The sequence below is a fragment of the Ochotona princeps genome, chromosome 2, assembly GCF_030435755.1.
Source record: "Ochotona princeps isolate mOchPri1 chromosome 2, mOchPri1.hap1, whole genome shotgun sequence".
In the NCBI taxonomy this organism is placed as follows: domain Eukaryota; kingdom Metazoa; phylum Chordata; class Mammalia; order Lagomorpha; family Ochotonidae; genus Ochotona; species Ochotona princeps.
In genome coordinates, this window is record NC_080833.1 from 105045254 (window position 1) to 105068790 (window position 23537).

The 23537-nt window shown below is 45.2% G+C and overlaps 1 protein-coding gene across 4 annotated transcripts in view; it reads left to right on the top strand.

Annotated features, from left to right (window-relative positions):
- Positions 1-10: 10 nt before the first annotated feature.
- The window catches only part of RPRD2 (regulation of nuclear pre-mRNA domain containing 2), a 75763-nt gene continuing 52236 nt past the window's right edge, over positions 11-23537 (top strand). For 2 of the 4 annotated variants that reach the window (XM_036494340.2, XM_036494341.2), the window contains exon 1: positions 11-833. In XM_036494340.2, coding sequence (XP_036350233.2) covers positions 629-833 — 205 coding nt within the window. In that variant the 5' untranslated portion in view covers positions 11-628. The remainder of the gene's footprint in view (positions 834-23537) is intronic. The other 2 variants (XM_004588855.4, XM_004588856.2) reach the window with 1 other exon arrangement.

The window sequence follows — 23537 nt, forward strand, 5'->3', positions numbered from 1 at the left end:
TTGGGCTTTCTAGGAGGAGAAGGAAGCAGAAGGGCGGGGCTTAGCGGCGCGTGCGCGATTCTGTTGCTGCCCCTTGGCTTGCTATTGCGTTGCACAAAAAAAGAGAAAAAAAAAAAAAAAAAAAGAAAGTCGTGCCCGGGGAGCTGTGGGGCCTTTTCTGTGCTAGAGAATCTAATGGAGAAAGATTTCTGCAACTGGAGGACAGTCGGGTAGTATTCCGTTGAAGATATTAACGCCCACCCGCGCTCCCAGGCGTGCGGGAGAGGGGTGGGGAAAGGGCCGTGGCGCCGAGAGCCCCAAGTATCGTCACATTCATTCGTTTTCGGGGCCGGACGTTTCGAACGGCTTTGCAGATCCGATTTTCTGCGTCATCCCTTTGGTCCAAACACAAGCCCTTGAACAACATCGATAAAACCTTGGCAACCGGCAAGCCGCTGCTGGCAGCGCGTCGGGAGACGCCAGCGCGCCGGGCCGCGGCCGAGGAGCCTCGCGCGGCCGCCGTCCCCACCCCCTGGCCGCCCTCCCGTCTCCGGCGGCTCTTGGCGCACACGCACCGATCGTTCGGCCGCTCCCGCCGCCGTCGCCGCCGCCGCCAGAGAAGCCAGCGGCGCTTGTGCAGACCGGGAAGATGGCGGCCGGCGGCGGCGGAGGCAGCAGCAAGGCCTCCTCCTCGTCGGCCTCGTCGGCGGGGGCTCTGGAGTCCTCGCTGGATCGGAAACTGCAATCGGTCACCAACACGATGGAATCCATTCAAGGCTTGTCGTCCTGGTGTATCGAGAACAAGAAACACCACAGCACGATCGTCTACCATTGGATGAAGTGGCTCCGGAGATGTGAGTGTCGGGGCTTGGCCAGGGAGGGCAAGGCTGAGGGGGAGACACTTGGGGGGCTTGGCGTTTCTCCTGCCGAGCTCCCCGTGTTCGTGGTGCCGTTCCCGTCGAAAACAGTGATCTGAGTGGTCCCAGGCCCAGAGTCCCTTGCCAGCCAAGGTTGTCCTCAATTGCAGGAAGCTCATTTTGAGGATTTTTTTTTTCAAAGCCACTGACTTGGTGTGACCTTGGGCCGTTGGGCCCAAATTAGTAGAGATGGAAGATGTGTTTTTTGTTTGTTTTAAATTTTGGTCCCTTGTTTGTTAAGGCGTGGTGTGGGGTTTTACCGAACGAACCTTCGCGGGGATTGTCGCGTCGTCCGTTGATTTTGCTACAGGCCTTGACGTGTTTGATGTCTGGGTTTCCTGCTGGTTAGGGAGGTTATGATTTCCAGCATTAATAGATCCACCTACTGCCCTGGAAGGTGTCGGGCCATTCTGTGGAGTCCAGCGAAGGAAAACTTGAGGATGCGTGATAAGGAGAGTCTTTGCCTTGGCTGATTGCGGTGGGTGCCTGCACGGACGCCGACAGCCCCCGGAGGTGTTTCTGTCACCTGTTGGCTTGGTGGGGCCCAGCAGCATCTGCTGTGCTCTAGTGCATGTCATTACTCTGCCTTGTAGTGTCAACGGGGGCTACTCCTGACTCACCTGAGGGTGTGATCCCATAGCTAATCAAAACAGGAAACATGCTTTTTTTGAATGTGTGATATCCCTGACCCCTGTCCTGTTCCTACTTTTCGGTCTTCACCTGTGGTTTCTTTGCCCCTCTTTTTTTGCTGTATTACTGAAAAGAGGTTTAGGAAAGAAGAATTAAATTTTCCAACCTGCAAGAGGAAGTGTGAAGTCACTGTTGCTTCTTGCTGAGCAGGGAGGGTTAACCCTAACTCCTGTGTATCTCTTTGGATATGTTTGCTGCTGGGCTGTGTCTCTAGTAACATCCTTCATCCTGCTAACGTTTACTTGTTCCACTTTTGCCACTGTCCCTGTAGTATTTTTTGTGTGTGTGTTTACCTTTTAGGGGACAGATGGAGCAGCATGCTGAGTTACAGGCCCCAAACCACAAACTAGTTGTGTTGAAAGTTATTGTTGGGAGAGAGATTTGGTGGGGGTTCTTCAAATAGAAACGCTGAGCTTAAAAACTAGACTAGATTCCCTGTAGTTACCAGCAGCATTTCTGATAGTTGCTGTCCTGCTGAAAGGTGAGATCAGAATATCAACCATCAAATACACTAACACTCATCACCAGAGACTCCCATAGCTTTGTGCCCACCCCCCTCTTAGGCCTTAAGATATGCCAGGAAGTCTCTTGAGAAGGAGGTGTTTTAATCACTCATTTACGACTGAGGAAACCAAAGCTCAGATTGCTAAGTTTCCTCATGTCACTTGGTAGAGTGGTGGGGTTAGGATTTAACTCTGCCACTAACCCTGTGGGATAGTGTTGGAGGTACTTGGTTCAGCAGCAGCCGTGCTGTTGTCAGCATGAGAACATATTCTTCACTCTGGTTTAAGACATGTTTTTACTAACCCATGCCAGCATTCTACATTTCTCATTTTGACTTCATACTTTTAGTGCTTGTGAGAATAAGTTGGTCCCTCTCCCTGCCTTGGGAGGCTCTACAAGTGACAGTTACTTGTAATTTCTCCCTTGTCAGCAGTAATGAGATAACGCTGCAAACAAAATCCGTGTGCCTTTGCCCTTGCTGATACAGTGCCTGAGCTGAACTTCCCTGATTGCTGTATTCAGACTGACAAAGTGGCTGCTGCAGGGTGGCCATGCATCATTGCAAGTGTGTTCACCTTGATTCAGGAAGTTCGATGCTTCTGGCTTTGTGAAAACTCTGACTGATGAAATTTAACTTCTAAGATGGTCAAGGGTAGTGTGTTGCCATTTTGTATGCTCTTCATTTGTCTAATATAAAACAAGCCCATTGAGAGAGCTGGCCCAGTGATGGAGGACTTGGGCCCACCAATATTCGTTTTTTTTAAAAATTTATTTTAATTAAAAGTAAGGTCTACAGAAAGAAGGAGAGACAGAGAGATCCTATATCCACTGGTTTACTCCCCAAGTTGGCCACAACAGCAGGAGCTGAGCCTATCTGAAGCCAGGGGCCAGGAGCCTCCTCTGGGTCTCCCACACTGATGCAGGGTCCCAAGGCTCTGGGCCTTCCTCCACCACTCTCTCAGGCCACAGTCACGGAGCTGGATGGGAAGTGGAGCAGCTGGAACCCAAACTGGCACTCATGTGGGAACCCAGCACATGCAAGGCAAGGATTCAGCTGCTAGGCGAGGGCTTTGGGCCCCATTCATCTTCATTTAGGTTCACATTCACAGGTGGGCTTGTTACGGTTTGGAGTTGCTTTACGCAAAACTGTGAAGCCAAGGTTTTTGGTCATTTTCAGTCTTTCTGCCCATTTTCCTAATGTCATTTGTGCTGCTTATTTAAACAAAAATTTTTTAGTGGTTTATGTTTAGACCTTCCTGTATAGTTAAATGATTGTGTAACCTATCCTCAAGACCTTCTCACTGAATCTTTAATTTCATTGGCTGTAATAGAGGCTTGTCCACTGTGAATCAAAGTTGAGAGAAAGCAAATAGGTCTGCCTACAGGTATACTCCAAAGGTGGGGGTCTGCTGATTTTTATTCAGGCTCTTTTTAACTTGCTTGACTGTGGCATTCATTCTCACCATTTTCTAAAGTGTTCTTAGGTATAAGCGGTTATTCCTCTGCTTGAAATCTTCCACTGAAATCCCGTTGTGGCAGGATTCAGATCTAAACTGTTTTCTTCAAGAGCTTACATCATTAGCTCTGTGTTGCTTGTTAGGCAGAGTCAGTCCTTGCCTTTTTCTGTCTCATTTAGTTCTAAGGTGAAATGTATTACTTCCTTAGAAAGGCCTTCCCTGATCAGCATATTTCATATAGTCCTTGAAGTTGCTATTATGATTTTCAGTGGAATTACCTTATTATTATTATTATTGCTATTATTTTTTAAATATTTAATTTTATTTTTATTACAAAGTCAGATATACAGAAAGAGGAGGAGAGACAGAGGAAGACCTACCGTCCGATGATTCACTCCCCAAGTTACAGCAATGGCCGGTGCTGTGCCAGTCTGAAGCCGGGAACCAGGAACCTCTTCTGGGTCTCCCACGTGGGTGCATGGTCCCAAAGGTTTGGGCCGTCCTCGACTGCTTTCCCAGGCCACAAGCAGGGAGCTGGATGGGAAGTGGGGCTGCCGGGATTAGAACTGGCGCCCATATGGGATCCCAGCACCTTCAAGGCGAGGACTTAAGCTGCTAAGCCACGCCGCCGGACCCTATTGTTATTATTTTTAAAGATTTATTTATTTTTATTGGAAAGTCAGATATACAGAGAGGAGGAGAGACAGAGAGGAAGATCTTCCATCCGATGATTCATTCCCCAAATGAGCACAACGGCCGGAGCTGAGCCAGTCCGAAGCCAGGAGCCCAGAGCCTCTTCCAGGTCCACATGGGTACAGGGTACCAAGATTGTGGGCCGTCCTCGATTGCTCTCCCATGCCATAAGCAGGGAGCTGGATGGGAAGTGAGGCAGCCGGGATATGAACCGGCATCCATATGTGATCCTGGCATATGTGAGGCGAGGACTTTAGCTGCTAGGTTACTGCTGGGCCCTACCTTATTATTATTTTTTTAAGACTTGTTTATTAGAAAGGATGAGACAGAGAGAGAAGGCTTCCATCTGCTGGTTGACTCGCCAAATGGTCACCATGGCTGGAGCTTCCCAGGCAGAAGCCAGGAGCTGGGTTTCTTCCAGATCTCCCACATGAGTGTAGTAGCTGAAATCTCGGGCCACCTTTGCTGCTTTCCTAGGAACATTAGCAGGGAGCTGGATCACAGGTGGAGCAGTCGGGACTTGGACCAATGGTACCTTACCCTCTGTGCCCTGAGATTCCTGTATTTGCTTATTCAGGCTTGTTGTCTATCTTCCCCCACCAGATAACAGAGCTTCTTGTTTGCTGCCATGTCCTGTGGCAGCTAGGATTGTGCTTGGCATGTTGGTAAATATTTACCAACGTAATGTTGTGAAATAATTAATTAAAAGCTTGAGAAATGACGTCATTTTAAGTTCCATTTGTCAGAAGGAAATGTTTATGATTTGGTGACAGAAATGATAGGCATGGTTGTCAACAGGTTCAGGATAGGACTCTTTTTTGGACTTGATGTGTCATTTGACTGGATTATTAGTTCTACATTTTTACCTATTGTTTTTATTTATTTTAAAGTTTTTGTTTGTTTGTTTGGAAGGCATAGAGACAGAGATCTATCTGCTGATTCACTGTCCAGATGTCTAGACCAGGAGCAGAACCTGAACCACGTCTTTGAGTCCTTAGCAGGAAGCTGGAATCAGAAGCGGAGCCAGGACTCAAGAACAGTCACTACAGTGCAGGATGCAGGCACCAAGCTCCTCCCCGTGATCTCCTGTTTTTAATGTAAAATGGGTATTAATATATAGTAGAAGAACTAACATTAGACCTAGTTTCAGTGTTCACGGTAGCATTTACTACTGGTGATACTATGCAAAGACAGACTATAAGGTGAACTTACCGTCTCTAAGTGGAGATAAGGATATCTCATGGTATTGTGTCTGGGTTCAGAAGGATAATGTGCGTACTTAAGCATAAGGCCTGGCACACAAAAAACGTTCAGATTGTTTATTACAATGATGATGCAAATAGTTTTCTGATCTTGAACATTCAAAATAACTGCAGCAGAAGTTTGGTTACAGTGTTAGATGTTAGATTCCCATCAGTGGAGGATAGCTGGGCCAGCCGCTCTGCAGTGAATTCACAAGGCTTCTGCAAAACTCATGGTTGAAATGGCAAATGCTGTTTGTGATTCATTTATTTGGTCTGATTTCTAATGATTGAGTGGTTTGGTTTATTCTAGAAGTCATTATGACAATTTAAGAAAAGTAGAAGGGCAATTATCAGTCAGTTGTGGAGCACCTGTTCAGATTTCCCTTCAGCTATTTTTGATACAGACTTTAATAACACCTCTTTTCCTCCTTCATTCTTCCTGCTACTCACCCCCTTATCAAATGATTGGTGAGTCATTTTTCATCTTTCTTCTCTGTCCCTTTCCATTCGTTATTTTGAAGCAAATCTCCATACAATCTGGTATGTTTTTCATGAAGCAGATGATATAAACTTGGATTAGGAAAAAAAAATCTTCTCACAGAATTTATTTGTGGGCAGAGATCTTGCAAAGTGCTATTATATTTCTTTAAGATTTATGTATTTAACTTGAAAGAGTTATAGAGTAGGAGAGAGAGAGAGAGAGAAAGAGAGTCTTCCACTCACTGGTTCGCTCTCCAAATGACTGCTGGACCGGAGGTGGGCTGAATCTGGGAGCCAGGGGGTTTTTCCAGGTCTCCCACTTGGGGTAGGGGCCCAAAGCCTTAGTCCATCCTCCTCTGGGAACTGGGTTGCAAGTGGAACAGCCAAGACTCAAACAGGTGCCCATTTGGAATGCCAGTGCTGCAGGGGGAGGGTTAGCCTCCTATGCCACCCTACTGGTCCCTGTTAGCACTGCCATCAGTGATGGTGACTTCTCACCTGGTATCTCAGGGTCCTGAGGTACACCATGAAACTGGTAATGATTGTGTAGCTGAATTTATCATGTGCTTCTTGCAGAAATGCTCTGAAGTACTATGACTATTCCTATCTTTTTGTAATTTAAAAAAAAGATTTACAGTCAGATATACAGAGAGAAGAGACAGAGAGGAAGACTGTCCATCTGCTGATTCATTCCCTAAGTGGCTGCAATGGCCAGAGCTGTGCTGAGCTGAGCTGATCCAAAACCAGGAGGCAGGAGCTTCTTCTGGGTCTCCAATGTGGGTGCAGGGTCCCAAGGCTTTGGGCCATCCTCCACTGCTTTCCAGGTCACAAGCAGGGAGTTGGATGTGATTCCGGGCTGCCGTAACACAAATTGGTGCCCATATGGGATCCTGGCTCATGCAAGGCAATGACTAGCCACTAGGCTGCTGTGCCGGGTCCTCCTATTTTTTTTTTTTTTTTTAGATTTATTTATTTTTGTTGGAAAGTCAGATTTACAAACGAAAGGAGAGACAGACAAATCTTCCATCTGCGGGTTCATTCCCCAAATGGCTGCAAGAGCTGGAACTGAGCCAATCCAAAACTAGAAGCCAGGAGTCAGGAGCTTCTTCTGGGTCTCCCACGTGGGTGCAGGGTTCCAAGGCCTTGGACTGTCTTATTTTGCTCTCCCAGTGCACAAGCAAGGAACTGGAAGGGAAGTGGAGCAGCCAGAACCCAAACTGTTGCCAATACAGAGTCTCGGTACATGCAAGGCGAGGACTTTAGTCACTATGCTATCTCACTGGGGCCAATGATTCCTGTTTTACCAATGAGAAGTGGAGTCACTGAGAGATTGACTTGCCTTAGGTTAGTAGCTGATAATTTAGTTATCCAAGATGAGACCATATAGATTAACTAGAATGTTAGAATTCTGAAACTGGAATTTTTTTCCTGTCATTACAAAACTGATCATCTTGTACTATTTGTAGTTGTGATTACTAAAATGAGAAGTAAATTGAGCATACTATTTAAGCGTGTAGCAGTTTATAAGAATCTCCTTAAAAGCAAGGTTCGGGCCCAGTGCGATAGCGTAGTGGTTAAAGTCCTCACCTAGCACGCGCCAGGATCCCATATGGTCACTGGTTCTAATCCTGGCAGCCCTACTTCCCATCCAGCTCCCTGCTTGTGGCCTGGGAAAGCAGTTGAGGACAGCCCAAAGCTTTAGGACCCTGCATCCGCGTGGGAGACCTGGAGATGTGCCTGGCTCCTGGCTCCAGATCGGCTCAGCTCCAGCCGTTGCACTGACTAGGGGAGTAAATCATCGGACGGAAGATCTTCCTCTCTGTCTCTCCTCCTCTCTGTATATCTGACTTTCCAATAAAAATAAATAAATCTTTAAAAAAAAAAAAATGATAGAAGCACTGAACTGTCCCCTGACCCAGAATGTTTTGCAATCAAAACTCTATTATTATTTAATCAAATGAACCTGACTTTTTTTTATAAGATTTATTTATTTTTATTGCAACGTAAGATATACAGAGAGGAGGAGAGACAGAGAGGAAGATCTTCCGTCTGATGGTTCACTCCCCAAGTGAGTGCAACAGCTGATGCTATGCTGATCTGAAGCCAGGAGCCAGGAACTTCCTCCAGGTCTCCCACGTGGGTGCAGGGTCCCAAGGATCTGGGCCATCCTCGACTGCTTTCCCAGGCCACAAGCAGGGAGCTGGATGGGAAGTGGAGCTGCCGGGATTAGAACCGGCACCCATATGGGATCCTGGCACATTCAAGGCGAGGACTTTAGCCTTTAGGCCACGGCGCCGGGCCCTCAGTGCTTCTATCTTATATTTGAAATTTTAGTACTCTCGGGGCCTGAGACCATGGGAAATTTAGCTTTTTGAACTGTTTACTTATATTTGAAAACCAATGTGACAGAGAATGGGAAGAATGTCAGAAGAAAGAAGAGAGAGCAAAGAGAGAGAGATCTTCTATCATCTGTGCAAGTGACTGTAACAGCTGGGTCTAGGCCATGTCAAATTCCGGAGCCAAGAACTCCATCCTTGCCTCCCATTGGCTGGCAGGAGCCCAGCTGCTTGGGATATGACCTGCTGCATACCCAGGCGCAGGAGCAGAAAGGCAGGTCAAGAGCAGAGTGACCAGGACTCAGACCATCACTTCAGCCTGGATGCTAGCATTGTAAGCAGCAGCTTAACTCCCTGTGTCACTTAACAAGCCGTAACTGTTAACTTTGTACAGTTTATTTTTTTCTAACATATCATATCTCATGTGTATAAATAATTAGTTTTTCAACTAGATACAGATTATAATTTTTAGTTCCAAGATGAATTTTGCTTATAAGTTCCTAGGTTAATTCAATTCCTTAAGTAGCATTTTTATTTTTATTATTTTTTTTAAGATTTATTTATTATTATTGGAAAGGCAGATATACAGAGAGGAGGAGAGACAGAGAGGAAGATCTTCCGTCTGATGGTTCACTCCCCAAGTGAGCTGCGACGGCTGAAGCTGATTCAATCCAAAGCCAGGAGCTTCTTCCGGGTCTCCTACGCGGGTGCAGGGTCCCAAAGCTTAGGGCTGTCCTTGACTGCTTTCCCAGGCCACAAGCAGGGAGCTGGATGGGAAGTGGAGCTGCCGGGATTAGAACTGGCGCCCATATGGGATCCCAGCATGTTGAAGGGAAGGACTTTAGCCGCTCCCCTATCACGCTGGGGCCCCTCAGTAGCACTTTCAATGTTCATTTTTTTAAAAAAAGTTATTTATTTGAAAGTCAGAGAAAGAGAGATCTTCCATCTGCTTGTTTACTCCTCATATGCCCACAATGGTTTGGCTGGCCAGGCTGAAGCCAGGAGACAGAAATTCATTTTTGGTCTCCCATTTGACTGAAAGTGATCCAGGTGCTTGAGTTACACCTGCTGCCTTCCAGGTCTGCATTATCAGGAAGCTGGATAGGAAGTGGAGGTGGGACTCAGAGCCAGGCACTCCAATATGGATCCCAGCATCTCAAGTAGTGGCTTACCCCACTGTGCCATAGTGCTGCCCCTCTGTAAGTATTTTAAGAAGTATTTAAAAAGATCGTAACAAAGGTCCTGAGCTTAGAGTGTGTCGGAGTTTATAGTTGGACATATTTATGGGAAACAGTGTGATATGTCAGTGTATTTTATATATATGTGTTTGTGTTATTTATATGTATGTAATAATCAGATCAGAGTAACTATTACATTCACCACCTCAAAACATCTAGCAGTTTTTTGTTAGTAACGTTCATATTCCTCCCTATTAGCCATTTTGAAGTGTGTAGTTGATTGTTGTATTTGTCCTACTGTGCAATATAACTTTGTTACTCTTTTCTTTAGATTTATTTTATTATTTTTTATTAGAAAGGGAAATATACAGAGATAAAGATCTTTCATCTGCTAATTCACTCCCCAAGTGGCCACAGTGGCTGGAGCTGAGCCGATCTGAAGCTAGGAGCCAGGAGCCTCTTCCAGGTCTCCTACACAGGTGTAGGGTCCCAAGGCTTTGGGCCGTCCTTTATCCAAATGGGCGGCAGTTTGTATCCCAACTGCTGTGCTTTCCATCCAGCTCCCTGCTTGTGGCCTGGGAAAGCAGTCGAGGACGGCCCAAACCTTTGGGACACTGCACCCGCGTGGGAGACCCAGAAGAAGCTCCTGACTTTGGATTGGCTCAGCTCCAGCCGTTGTGGCTGCTTGGGGAGTGAACCATCGGACAGAAGATCTTCCTCTCTGTCTCTCCTCTGTATATCTGACTGTCTGATAAAAATAAATCTTAAAAAAAAAAAAAAAGACTTGAACTCTTTGTGAATGACATGGGAGCAGCTTAAGTGTATGGAGAAACCCACCTGATTGGTGTTTGTAAAGGTCAATCCGGTTGCTACAGAAACAGGAATACCATTGATGGCTTTGTACTTTGGTGTAAAGGTTGGTGACTTGGCCCAGGTAGAGCCAGCTGGATTTCTAGGTGGATTAAATGTGGAGTGAAAGGAGTAATTCAGATGACCGGGTCGGTGTGTTAGTGTCTGTGAGGAGTTGACTAGAAAGAGTTGGCATTTACTAATTCAGGGAAAGCTGTGAGTGAAGCAGGTTTGAGAGAAAGATCGCCATTTTGGCATGGTTATGTTAGGTTTTTTTGTTTTTGTGGGTTTTTCATATTGGGTTTTGATCGTCTTTCTAGATATATTGTTGAGATATCATTTATAAATATGATTTATTTCAAGTGTACAGCTCAATAGTTTTAGTATATGCAGATTTCTGCAACAACCACCTCAGGGTGTTTATTTAGTCTGTAGATTATTTTTAGCCAGAAGGCTGGAAGAGATGAACTAGAGGATAAGTAGAGCTAGAGAAGTCGTTCTGGTAAAACACAGTAGTGAGTATAAAGAGGTCCAAAGGAAAGGATCTTGACATAGTGTGGGATTTTAGATGCTGCTACTTATTAGATCCGGTATGCTCTCAGTTTAGATTATTATTGTTATTATTTTTAAGATTGATTGCTTTTTTTATTTAAAGGCAGATTTAGAGAGAAGGAGATACAGAGAGAAAGATCTTCCATCCTCTGGTTTTCTCCCCAAGTGGCCGCAACAGCAAGAGCTGAGTTGATCCAAAGCCAGGAGCCAGGAGCTTTCTGATGATCCCATGTGGCTCCAGGGGCCCAGGGACTTGTGCCAGTCGCTGCTGTTTTCTCAGGCCAGTATCAGGGGGCTGCATGACAATCGGAGCAGCCAGGACTCAAACTGGCACCTACATGTGTTGGTGCTGCAAGTGGAAGCTTAGCCTACGCTGCAATGTACGTGCCTCAGCCCAATTATAAAATTTATATTGCACTGTCTGTTCCCTGCCTCCTCTGTGATTGTCTGATCACCTTTTCTTCATTAATTCCATTGATAGAGTTGTAAAATAGTTTTTTTTATCTCTCATTATGTTTTTTTTAAAGATTTATTTATTTTATTACAGTCAGATATACAGAGAGGAGAGACAGAGAGGAAGATCTTCCATCCGATGATTCACTCCCCAAGTGAGCCGCAACCGGCCGGTGCGTGCCAAACCGAAGCCGGGAACCAGGAACCTCCTCCAGGTCTCCCACGCGGGTGCAGGGTCCCAATGCATTGGGCTGTCCTCGACTGCTTTCCCAGGCCACAAGCAGGGAGCTGGATGGGAAGTGGAGCTGCCGGGATTAGAACCGGCGCCCATATGGGATTCCGGGGCGTTCAAGGCGAGGACTTTAGCCGCCGGGCCCTCTCATTATGTTTTAAAACATGAAACTACCTTTAAGGCCTCAAGTATTGTATCAAAGTGTTTTTTGTAAGACTTATTTTTATTGGAAAGTCAGATACACAGAGAGGAGGAAAGATAGAGAGGATCTTCCGTCCCATGATTCACTCTCCCAAGTGGCTGCAACGGCCAAAACTGAGCCGATTTGAAGCCAGGAGCCAGAAGCTTCTTTTTGGTCTCCCACGCAGGTGCAGGGTTCTAATGACTTGGGCCATCTTCCACTGCTTTAGCAGGCCACAGGCAGGGAGCTGGATGGGAAGTGGGGCTGCCCATATAGGATCCCAGCGTGTGTAAAACGAAGGCTTTAGCCACCGTGCTACTGTGCTGGGCTCCAAAGTTGTTTTTGTTTTTTTTTTTAAGATTTATTTATTTTTTGGACTCCCAACGAAAGAGTTGGACATACCTAGACAATGGGATGCTGGGCTGTCTCACATTGTCTGTACCAGTATTGTTGGGGCACACTGAAGAGCAGACTGTTGGAATTGTAACTCCTTATGAAGAGTGTGACATGGGAAAAATCAATCAGGGGAAATGGGGGGAGGGGGAATCCCAGACTATACAGAATTGTATGATGAATTTTAAGAATTAAAAAAATATATATAATAATAATAAATAAAATAAAACCAAAAAAAGATTTGTTTATTTTTATTGGGCAGATCATATTTACTTTTTTTAGAAAGGCAGTTAGATTTACAGAGTGAAGAGACAGAGAAAGATCTTCCATCCACGGGTTTATTCCCCAAATTTCTGGAGCTGAGCCGATCCAAAGCCAGGAGTCAGGAGTTTCTTCTGGGTCTTGCATGCAGATGGAGGGTCCCAAGGCTTTGGGCCATGCTCTATTGCTTTCCCAGTGCATAAGCAGGGAGCTGGATGGGAAGTGGAATAGCTAGGACATGAACCAGCACCCATAGAAGATGCTGGTGTTTGTGAGAATTTTGCCGTTGAGCTATTGTGCTGGGCCCTGTAACGAGTTTTTTTTTTTTTTTTTTTTTTTTTTAAGATTTATTTATTTTTATTGGAAAGGCAGATATACAGAGAGGAGGAAAGACAGAGAGGAAGATCTTGCATCCATTGTTTCACTCCCCAATGGCCGTAATAGCCAAGGCTGAGCTGGTTGGAAGCGAGGAGCCAAGGATTTCTGGGTCTCCTGGGTGGATAGCAGGGACTTGTGGACTGGGGCCATCGTTTGCTGTCTTCCCAGCTGTATTGGCAGGGAATTAGATCCCAAATGAGGAGCAGCCAAGATATAAGCTGGTGCTTATATGGAATGCTTTCATCACAGCTTCTAGGACACAACACCAACCAATATGGGAGATGTCTAGAGCTGCCCTGTGCTGGCTTACTCTCTAGATGTCTGCAGTGTTCAGGGCTGAGTCAGGCAGAAGCTGCAAACTAGAAATTCAGTCTGCATTTCCCATGTGAAATGCAGTGACTCAGTCCCTGAGCCATCCCTGGGTGCTTCCCAGGGTATACGTTAGCAGGTAGCTAGAAATAGGAGCACTGCCAGAACTGAAAGCAGGTGCTATGATGTCGCTGTCCTGCAGCGATGGACTTGGTGCACGGAGCCGATAATAACATGCTTGGACTACTGACTGATGATCAATAGCCAAAATTTATTAGGGGCAACAGACTTTATATGCTCAGGGTCATACAGGATTAGGGTAGAGATACTTAGTTCATCAACACAACCATCAACTGTTTCTATGCCTTAGTTTGGAAGTCCTTTTGTTTTTTTTTTTTTTAATCCACTAATGTAATATATTACATATTATAAATAACATATTATAGAACAGAATTCTAAACTTTTAAAATTACTGTCCTTTTGCCTTGTATATTACTTCCCACTCAACTGTCCTTATACAAATGATATCTCATCAGGTATACAAAGGGTAGCCATACAGTTGTTCTCATGCAAAGGATATCCAATCAGTCACACACAAGACATCCAGTCAGTTGTTTATCATACAAATATTGTCCCATCAACTGTAATCCTGTGCTGGTAGGTCGCTGACCTACGGTCACAATGTCCTCCTACACTATGATACGGCACACTGGCATCCCAAGTGGTGTGTTCAACGGCTAGGTTAGGACGGGCTTTTCTGAACTAGTATGCCTTAGGCTTTGGAATCTGAAATCTGTGATTTTAGGATCAGTTGCTGTGTTCTTCATTTTATTGCTTTGTCTGTCACACAGTAGGATGTTAACTACATTCAAAGCATCTGTATAACATAATTTGCTCTACTAGATACTTTAGTAAGTTAATTGCTAAATTTTGTAGCAAGTCACCATTCCTATAACTCAAAATGTGATACAGATTTGACAAACTTCACATGGTTCTGTAGCATGGGCATATTTCTTTTTTGTTGTTATTTTGTTTTAAGATTTGTTAATTTTTTGGGCCCGCAGCGTGGCCTAGCAGCTAAAGTCCTCGCCTAGAACGCCCCGGGATCCCATATAGGTGCCAGTTCTAATCCTGGCAGCTCCACTTTCCATCCATCTCCCTGCTTGTGGCCTGGAAAAGCAATCGAGGACAGCCCAAAGCTTTGGGACCCTGCACCCGCATGGGAGACCCAGAAGAGGTTCCAGATTCCCGGCATCGGATTGGCGTAGCACCGACCGTTGGGGTCACTTGGGGAGTGAATCATCAGATAGTAGATCTTCCTCTCTGTCTCTCCTCCTCTCTGTATATCTGACTTTGTAATAAAAATAAATAAATCTTTAAAAAAAAGATTTTTCTCTGTCTCTCCTCCTCTCTGTATATCTGACTTTGTAATAAAAATAAATCTTTAAAAAAAAAGATTTCCTAATTTTTTAAAGATTTGTTTATTTTTATTGCAAAGTCAAATATACAGAGAGGAAGATCCTCCATCCAATGATTCGCTCCACAAGTGGCAACAATGCCTGGAGCTGAGCTGATCGAAAGCCAGGAACTTCCTCCAGGTCTCCCACTCGGGTGCGGGGTCGCAAGGCTTTGGGACATCCTCAACTGCTTTCTCAGGCCACAAGCAGGGAGCTGGATGGAAAGTGGAGCTCCCGGAATTAGAACTGGCATCCGTATGGGATCCTGGTGCGTTCAAGATGAGGACTTTAGCCACTAGGCCTCTGTGCTGGGCCCTAACTTTTTGTTTTTTTGGATAAGGCGGTTTTACAAAGAGAAGGAAAGACAGAAAGATCTTCCGTTTGCTGGTTCATTCCTGAAACAGTTGCAATGGCCAGAGCTGATCCAATTTGAAGTCAGGAGCCAGGAACCTCCTCCAGGTTTCCCATGCGGGTGCAGGGCCCAAGGCTTTGGCCCATCCTTGACTGCTTTCCAGGCCACAGGCAGGGAGCTGCATGAGAAGAGAAGCCAGGACACAAGCTGGTACCCGTATGGGATTCTGGCCTGTGCTTTGCAAGAATTTAGCCACTGAGCCATCGAGCCTGCTCCAGAATGTAACAGTTGTACAAAGCAACTAGTCTGTCTTATCTGTTCGTCAAGAAAGCAAAAGTTGTTGAAGTTTTGGTAAGCTGTCAGATTGTACAGCTCCCACTGATTTTAATTATAGAACACTGGAGAAATGCACAGCCAGCAGGGAAAGTAGTAGAGCCTCCTTGCTCCTTCTGGAGAGGCAACACAATTCCATCTGTGCTTGGAAACATTAGGCTTTTCTGGCTAAAATAAAGATAGGCTTTAAAAATGTCTTCTTACTCTATTTTCTTTTAGAGAGATGTTGAGATAAAGGCTCTTTGATGAAAGAAAAATGTTTAGTATGCTAGGTTTAAATTTACTAGTACTTGGTTATAGCCTTCATCCCCTCTCGTCTTTCTTGCACTTCATTCTAGTGATGAGTTTCACCTGCTTTCTACCCTCTGATTTTTGGTATCTAGCACGGACATGTAGTGTTCCTTTAATATCCTTTAGATGAAAGTTCCACAGTGAGGGCCTGGTACTGTGGCCTAGCAGCTAAAGTCGTCGCCTTGAGCGTGCTGTTATCCCGTAAGGTGCCGGTTCTAATTCCGGAGACCCATTTCCCATCCAGCTCCCTGCTTGTGGCCTGGAAAGCAGTCAAGGATGGGCCAAAGCTTTGGGACCCTGCTCCTGCGTGGGGACCCAGAAGAGCTCCTGGCTCCTGGGTTCGGATTGGCTCAGCACTGGCTGTTGCAGTCACTTGGGGAGTGAATCATCAGGCGGAATATCTTCCTCTCTGTCTCTCCTCCTCTCTGTATATCTGAGTTTGTGATAGAAAATAAAATAAATCCTTAGAAAAAAAAGTTCCATTGTGAACAGAAAAAGAAAGATTTATAATATTAGAAATTATAGATTGCCATTTTCTGTTTTAAAAGGATCAGACAAAATTCTGAGTTGCTTTTATGTTCTTTTACCATCATGTTAAAGATCAAAAAAAATTTTTTTTGTTGGAAAGTAAGATAGAGAGGAGGAGAGACAGAGAGGAAGTTTCTCCATCGCTGAATCATTCCCCAGGTGGTCACAGTGGGCCGACCTGAGCCGATCTGAAGCCAGGAGCCAGGGGCTTTTTTCTCATCTCCCAGTTTGGTTCAGGGTACTTGACTGTTTTCCCAGGTAACGAGCAGGGAGCTGGTTGGGTAGCAGGGTCGCTGGGGTTACAGCCAGTGTCCATGTGGATCCTGATGCGTTCAAGATGAGGACTGTAACCACTAGGCTTCTGCGCCGTTCCCCATTTAAAAAAAAATTTATTATATTTATTGCATTTACTTGAATGTCAGAGTTACAGATGAGAGAAGGAGAGGCAGAGAGTCTTCTATGCACTATTCACTGTAAATGATTAAATAGTTGGAGCTGGACCAGACTAAAGCCACGAACCTGAAGCTACATTTCGTTCTAACTTAAACTAAACCCATATCTTTCCATTCTTTTTTTTTTTTTAAGATCTATTTATTTTTATTGGAAAGGCAGATATACAGAGAGGAGGAGAGAAAGAGAGGAAGATCTTCTGTCTAATGGTTCACTCCCCAAGCTGAAGCTGAGCCAGTCAAGCCAGGAGCCCCAAGCCTCTTTCGGGTATCCCACATAGGTGCAGGGTCCCAAAGCTCTGGGCCGTCCTCAAATGCTTTCCCAGGCCACAGGCAGGGAGCTGGATGGGAAGTGGAGCTGCTGGGATTAGAACCAGCCCCCATGTGGGATCCCAGCACGTTCAAGGCGAGGACCTTAACCATTACACTATTTCGCTGGGCCCTATATCCTTCCATTCTTAATGTCATTTTCTTTTACTCTTTGTTTAAGGATTTATTTCTTTTCATGTGAAACGCAGATGCACAGTGAAAAGGATATATATACAGAAATGATCTTCCGTCTGCTGGTTCACTCCCAAAGTGCCCACAGTGACTGGAGCTGAGTTCATCTGAAGCCAGGAGCCAGGAGCCCCTTCAGGGTCTCCCATGCAGGTGCAAGGTCCCAAGGCTTTGGGCCATCCTCTGTTGCCTTCTGAGGCCATGAACAGGGAGTGGATGGGAAGTAGAACAGTTAGGACATGAACTGGCGCTCATAGGAGATGCAGGCACCTGCAGATAGAGGATTAGCTATTTGAGCCAGTGTACTGTCCCTGAGTAAGGCAGTATTTTCAGAGTCATGCACTTTGACCTTAGGGTTGGCTTTGAATTGAAGTGTGATTGATTGTAAAGATTATCCAGAAACACTCTATTGCGGTTGAGTGTTTCAGACTGGATGTAGACAAGAATTGTAAACGTGTGCTATAGCAATTGTTAATTAGATGAGTGCTTCACATTTTGGTGTTTTGTTTAAGAGAACAGAGCTAATGAAAGGGCTTCGTGGTTCTCATCCTCCTTCCTTGTTGTTCCAGAGTCTGGGCAAGTTTTATGGGTTAGGCAGAAAAACTGATATGTGCAAGTGCTGGCAAGGAAAGTTGTGATTGGAGGAGCTTCAACTGAGGCTATTTACAGTAAAGTTTAGTAAGATCGGCTCCAGCACTAGATCTTTTTGTTGGTTGGATCTCGTTTCAGAAAGTGCTCTCTGTGAGAAGGTATTTGATGTAGCTGTTAAGTCGTTGCCTAGTTCATCCACACCACACATTGGAATGCTGGGTTTGAGTCCTGGCCCCTCGGTTTCTGAGATGGCTTCCTGTGTACTGTGGAGAGCAGCTGAAGTAACTCAGGTCCTTAGATCCCAGGCCTCCATATGGGAGACCTGGTTAGAGTTCCTGGCTCCTGGATTTGCCTGTGGCTGTTGCAGGCCCTTGGGGAGTGAACCTGCAGATGGAAGGTGTGTGTGCACCCCTGTAGGAGGACATTGTGACCGTAGGTCAGCGACCTACCAGCACAGGATTACAGTTGATGGGACAATATTTGTATGATAAACAACTGACTGGATGTCTTGTGTGTGACTGATTGGATATCCTTTGCATGAGAACAACTGTATGGCTACCCTTTGTATACCTGATGAGATATCATTTGTATAAGGACAGTTGAGTGGGAAGTAATATACAAGGCAAAAGGACAGTAATTTTAAAAGTTTAGAATTCTGTTCTATAATATGTTATTTATAATATGTAATATATTACATTAGTGGATTAAAAAAAAAAAAAACAAAAGGACTTCCAAACTAAGGCATAGAAACAGTTGATGGTTGTGTTGATGAACTAAGTATCTCTACCCTAATCCTGTATGACCCTGAGCATATAAAGTCTGTTGCCCCTAATAAATTTTGGCTATTGATCATCAGTCAGTAGTCCAAGCATGTTATTATCGGCTCCGTGCACCAAGTCCATCGCTGCAGGACAGCGACACACCCCTTTCAGATAAAATGGGGGGAAAAGAAAGAGGCTCTGGAGTTCAGGTCTCAGTCCTGTGCTCATCTCCTTGGTTCACAGGTTGGACTTTGTTTTTGTTCAGGCTTGTGTTGCTTGATTTGCATTTTTGGTTCTGCAGTCCATCTATGTCTGCACAATTAAGTTTTTTTTGTTAAGATTTATTTATTTTTCTTACAAAGTCAGATATACAGACAGGAGGAGAAACAGAGAGGAAGAAGATCTTCCCTCCGATGATTCACTCCCCAAGTTACAGCAACGGCTGGTGCTGCGCCGACCCGAAACCAGGAACCAGGAACCTCCTCTGGGTCTCCCACGGGGGTGCAGGGTCCCAAGGCTTTGGGCCGTCCTCGACTGCTTTCCCAGGCCACAAGCAGGGAGCTGGAGGGGAAATGGAGCTGCTGGGATTTGAACCGGCGCCCAAATGGGATCCCGGTGCATTCAAGGCGAGGACTTTAGCTGCTAGGCCACGCTACCAGGCCCCACAATAAAGTTTTAAGGGGGGCTGACATTACAATGCTGGCCTCAACAGGAGTCTTGAGTTTGGAGAGCAGCCAGAGGAAACACGGTAAAAACTAAACAGTCAGTACCAGGGTATAATTCGACATGGCTTACTACTAATGTTGCTGACCTGGATTGCCTGGCAGAGATAGTTCTTGTCAGATTTCTTCACTATGATGTCAGCGCATGTGCGGGTACACACATGCGCATGCACACACACACACACACACACACTGTCCCCTCTGGAAAGAGGTCTCTGAGCACACTCTGTGCTTCCCGTGTTGGAGGTTGCTGGGTATGGGTACAAGTTGTCTGGCACCCAGGTAAAACATTGGTGAGATGCTAGAGAGGGAGGCAGCTCCCCAGGGGTCTGTTCCTTCAGTAAAGTGCAGAGTGAGCTGGAGCTGGGAGCAAATGTGAAGGGAAACAAAAGGCAGCATGGCTCTAAGGTCAAATGAGAAAATGAGAGACTAAGTATTAGAACCCAAGCAGTTGAAGAGCCTCTGAGTAGGATGCTAAATAGGACCATGCTCAGTATCCACTCCTGACTCGGTTGGAAGCAAGTACAAAACGTTTTGAGAGGAAGTTTTCTCTGACTAGGACTTTCAGAATCCCCACATATAAAGGCAGTGAAATATACCCACACACAGTAAATAGTTCTTGAGTGAAAGCAAATAAGCCACTCTGAGTGAGATTTGATAGAAACAAAGAAACAAACCTATAAAACTTAAATTATTGGGCCTGCCAGCATAGAAGCATAGCAAGCTAACCCCTTTCCAGAAGCACCGGCATCCCTTATGGGTGCTGCTTTACTTTTTATCCAGCTCCCTGCTAGCGTGCCTGGGAAAGTGGTGGGGATGGTCCAAGTCCTTGGCCCTGCACCTGTGTTGGGGGCCTGGAAAAGCCTCCTGGTTCCCGTTTTCGGACCATCGCAGCTCAGGCTGTGTGGCCATTTGGAGAATGAACTAGCAGATGGAAGGTTTCTCTCTCTCTCTCTCTCTCTCTCTCTTTCTCTCTCTCTCTCTAACTCTTTCAAATAAAATAATTATATTTTTTCGAAAAAAGTCAGTTATTGGAATGATAAGATACAAAGTGTAAAGTAACCATGCAGAGGTTAATGTTATAGTGCAGTGAGTTAAGCCTGTGATGCCAGCATCTGCCTTTCCAATAAAAATAAATAAATCTCTTTTTTTTAAACATTTATTTTATTTTTATTACAAAGTCAGATATACAGAGAGGAGGAGAGATACAGAGGAAATGGAGCTGCCGGGATTAGAACCGGCGCCCATATGGGATCCCGGCGCGTTCAAGGTGAGGACTTTAGCTGCTAGGCCACGCCACCGGTCCCCCCATCTTTTTTTTTTTTAAGATTTATTTATTTTTGGGCCCGACGGCGTGGCCTAGGGGCTAAGGTTCTAATCCCGGCAGCTCCACTTCCCATCCAGCTCCCTGCTTGTGGCCTGGGAAAGCAGTTGAGGACGGCCCAAAGCTTGGGGACCCTGTACCCGTGTGGGAGACCCGGAAGAGGTTCCAGGTTCCCGGCTTCGGATCTGCGCAGCACCGGCCGTTGGGGTCACTTGGGGAGTGAATCATCGGAGGGAAGATCTTCCTCTCTGTCTCTCCTCTGTATATCTGACTTTGTAATTAAAAAAATAAATAAATCTTTAAAAAAAAAAGATGGAATCTAAAATACAGAAAGGAGTGCAGGACTGTCAGATATGCTTTTCTGCAGATTTGAAAGAGAACCAAAGAATAATATTAGAAGTTAAAAATACAACTTAAAATTAAAAACTTAGTGGATGAGTTGAACAGCAGATTAGCAAAATTGCATGAACTGAAATATCTGACATAATTTCCCAGAACAAAATGCTGAGAGTTGAAAGGAAGGATAAGGTGAGTCTAACACATGTGTGAGTGAAGTGGAGATCCGGCAGTGTTTGACAGAAAAATGGAAGACAAATTTGAAAAGATTTATGAAATATAATATGGAAATACATAAGGCATAATATATATGAAAAAAGTTAAAAAGAATTTATATCTATATTTTGCAGTTAAGTGAGATAAAGAGTATCAGAGAAGGATTAGCTTCTTGTCACATAGAAAAGATAAATAGTTTTCAAAGGAATGCCAGTTAGACTTCAAATAGCAGTGAAAGTCAGAGAGAAAAATCAATTAGTATAGAATTGTCTACTTATAAAAACTATTTTAAAGAACTTTCAGAAAGACCAAGGTGGTCCAACAACTTCCAGCCGTTGAAATGAGGAAAACAGAATTAAGAACAGAAACTTCCCAAAGTATAAAGGGAGACTAGAAAAGTATGATATGTAGGAAACCAGGGCAGGGCAAGCACTGTGGTGCTGCAAGCTCATTCCCTGTCTGTGGTGTTGGTATTCCGTAGAGGTGCCAGTTCAAGATCCAGTTGTTCCACCTCCAATACAGCTCGCTGCTGATGGCCTAGGAAGGCAGCAAAGGATGGCCCAAGGCCTTAGCACCTTGTACCCACATGGGAGACCTGGAAGAGACTCCTGGCTCCTGGATTTGGACTTGTTCAGCTACGGGTGTTAACAGCGATTTGATGAGTGAGCCAGCGAATGGAAGATCTGTTTCTCTGTCTCTCTCCCTGTCTCTCTGTTTGACTTTTAAGTAAAATAAATAATAAATATAAAAGAAAGAGAAACAAGGTAAATAAAAAGCATAATGTGGAAAGGTAAAAACAAGTCCAAATTGAGCAAAATTAAATAGAAACAAAGATTTTACCAGTTACAAGTTGATTTAGATCTTAAGAGAAAGCTAAGTCTACAGATAGACATATCTAAAAGAAAAATTAAAGGTAAGGATCAATTACTAATTTTATTTATATTGAAAAATTTATTTTTCTGAAAGGCAGATTTATAGAGGAAAGGAGATACAGAAAGTTCTTCTATCTGTTGATTCTCTCATCAAGTGGTTGCAATAGCCAGAGCTGAACCAGCCTGAAGCCACAAGCCAGAAGCTGCTTCTGGGTCTTGTACATGGGTGTAGAGTCCCAAGGCTTTGGGCTGTCCTCCACTGCTTTCCCAGGCCACAGATAGGGAGTTGGATGGGAAGTGGAGCGGTCAGGACATGAACCAGCATCCATATGGGGATCCTGGTGCTTGCAAGGTGAGGATTTAGCCATTAGGCTATCATGCTGGGCCCTCAATTAGTAATTTAAAACAGTGAAAAACGAACCACTGTGGTAGTTGTAAAGTTTTTTTTTTTGTTTTGGGGTTTTTTAAATTATATTTTTGACAATCTTTACATAGTTAATTAGGGTAAAAAGGTTCAAGGGCTATAGGGAAGTGGGTAAGACTATTATTGCCATATTGTTTCCTTCATGTATCTGAGGTAAAGGGGGATATTGAGGGAGAAGCCCCACCCAGTTTCCCACCCACCCCAAGTCCCAGATGTGGGGCATGCTCTGAGATACTTGCTCAAGTGGTTTTGATAGTTCACCAGTTATGAATCGTTGCCAGTCTCGCCACTCCAAGCACGATGAGGTCGTTGAAGAATCCACTGATTGACATGGTCCATCATAAAGTCTCTGTTTGCCCAGTATTTCGCTGCCAACATGTAGCTGAGGTGGTTGATTGACTTGTTCTGTCTTCTGTCTTTTCTTGGTTAGGGTTCTGAGTCCGGCATTTCGATTGGGGAGATCTCCAAAGAAACTTTGTCTGAGGTATTCCCAGACCAGATTCTTGAATGTACTAGCAAGCACAGGGTCCGGCACAGTCCATCGCCCCGATCAGCTGGTGGTTGTAGTTTCTGGGTTGGTTCTGTTTTCAGTCCCGACTTCCACTGGAACCAATGGGTGTTGCAGTCCAGCCTGGTTCTGCCCAGCACATACTCGGCCCTCACATCAACCAGTGGGAGCTGCAGCCTAGTCAGAGCGACCCACAATAACCCCTACCAGGCCCGCCCCCTACCCTGGTTTGCCAGTATGTGTAGCAGTAGTTCAGTCTGTCCCACACCCCATTCGGCTCTCATACATGTCAATGGGTATTAAAGCTTAGTTCCATCTAACCAGCTCCACTATCCAGCCCTCACGGATGTTGTTGAGTGCCTCTCTGTCTAGCCACCCCAGCCCCTGTCCTAGTTTTTGTGCCCTCTAGTGGGAGTGGTAACCTAAGAGGGAAGAGCCCACTGTTTCCCTCCCAGGTCTCTCTCAATCCCGGTTCATGCACTCTTCAGGTGGTTCTGTGGTTTGACTTGAGAGAATTAGCACCCAGTGCCAGCCTTTGTCAGCTGATGCTGTGGCTAAACCCAAACAACCCTCCCCCACTCTAATTTTGTTTGCAGCAGTAGGATCAATCAGCCCAGCCTGGCTTTTCCCTGATCTAGTCCACATGAGGCGCACAGGTGTTGCAGCCCTGCTTAGTCTGGTCTGTCCCCATCCCAGCCCATGCTCTCCAGTGTGAGTAGCTGTCCGGCGAGGGGACCAGCCCTTAAATTGCCCTGCTGGCTCTGACCCCTCCATTCCTGGTTCTCCTGC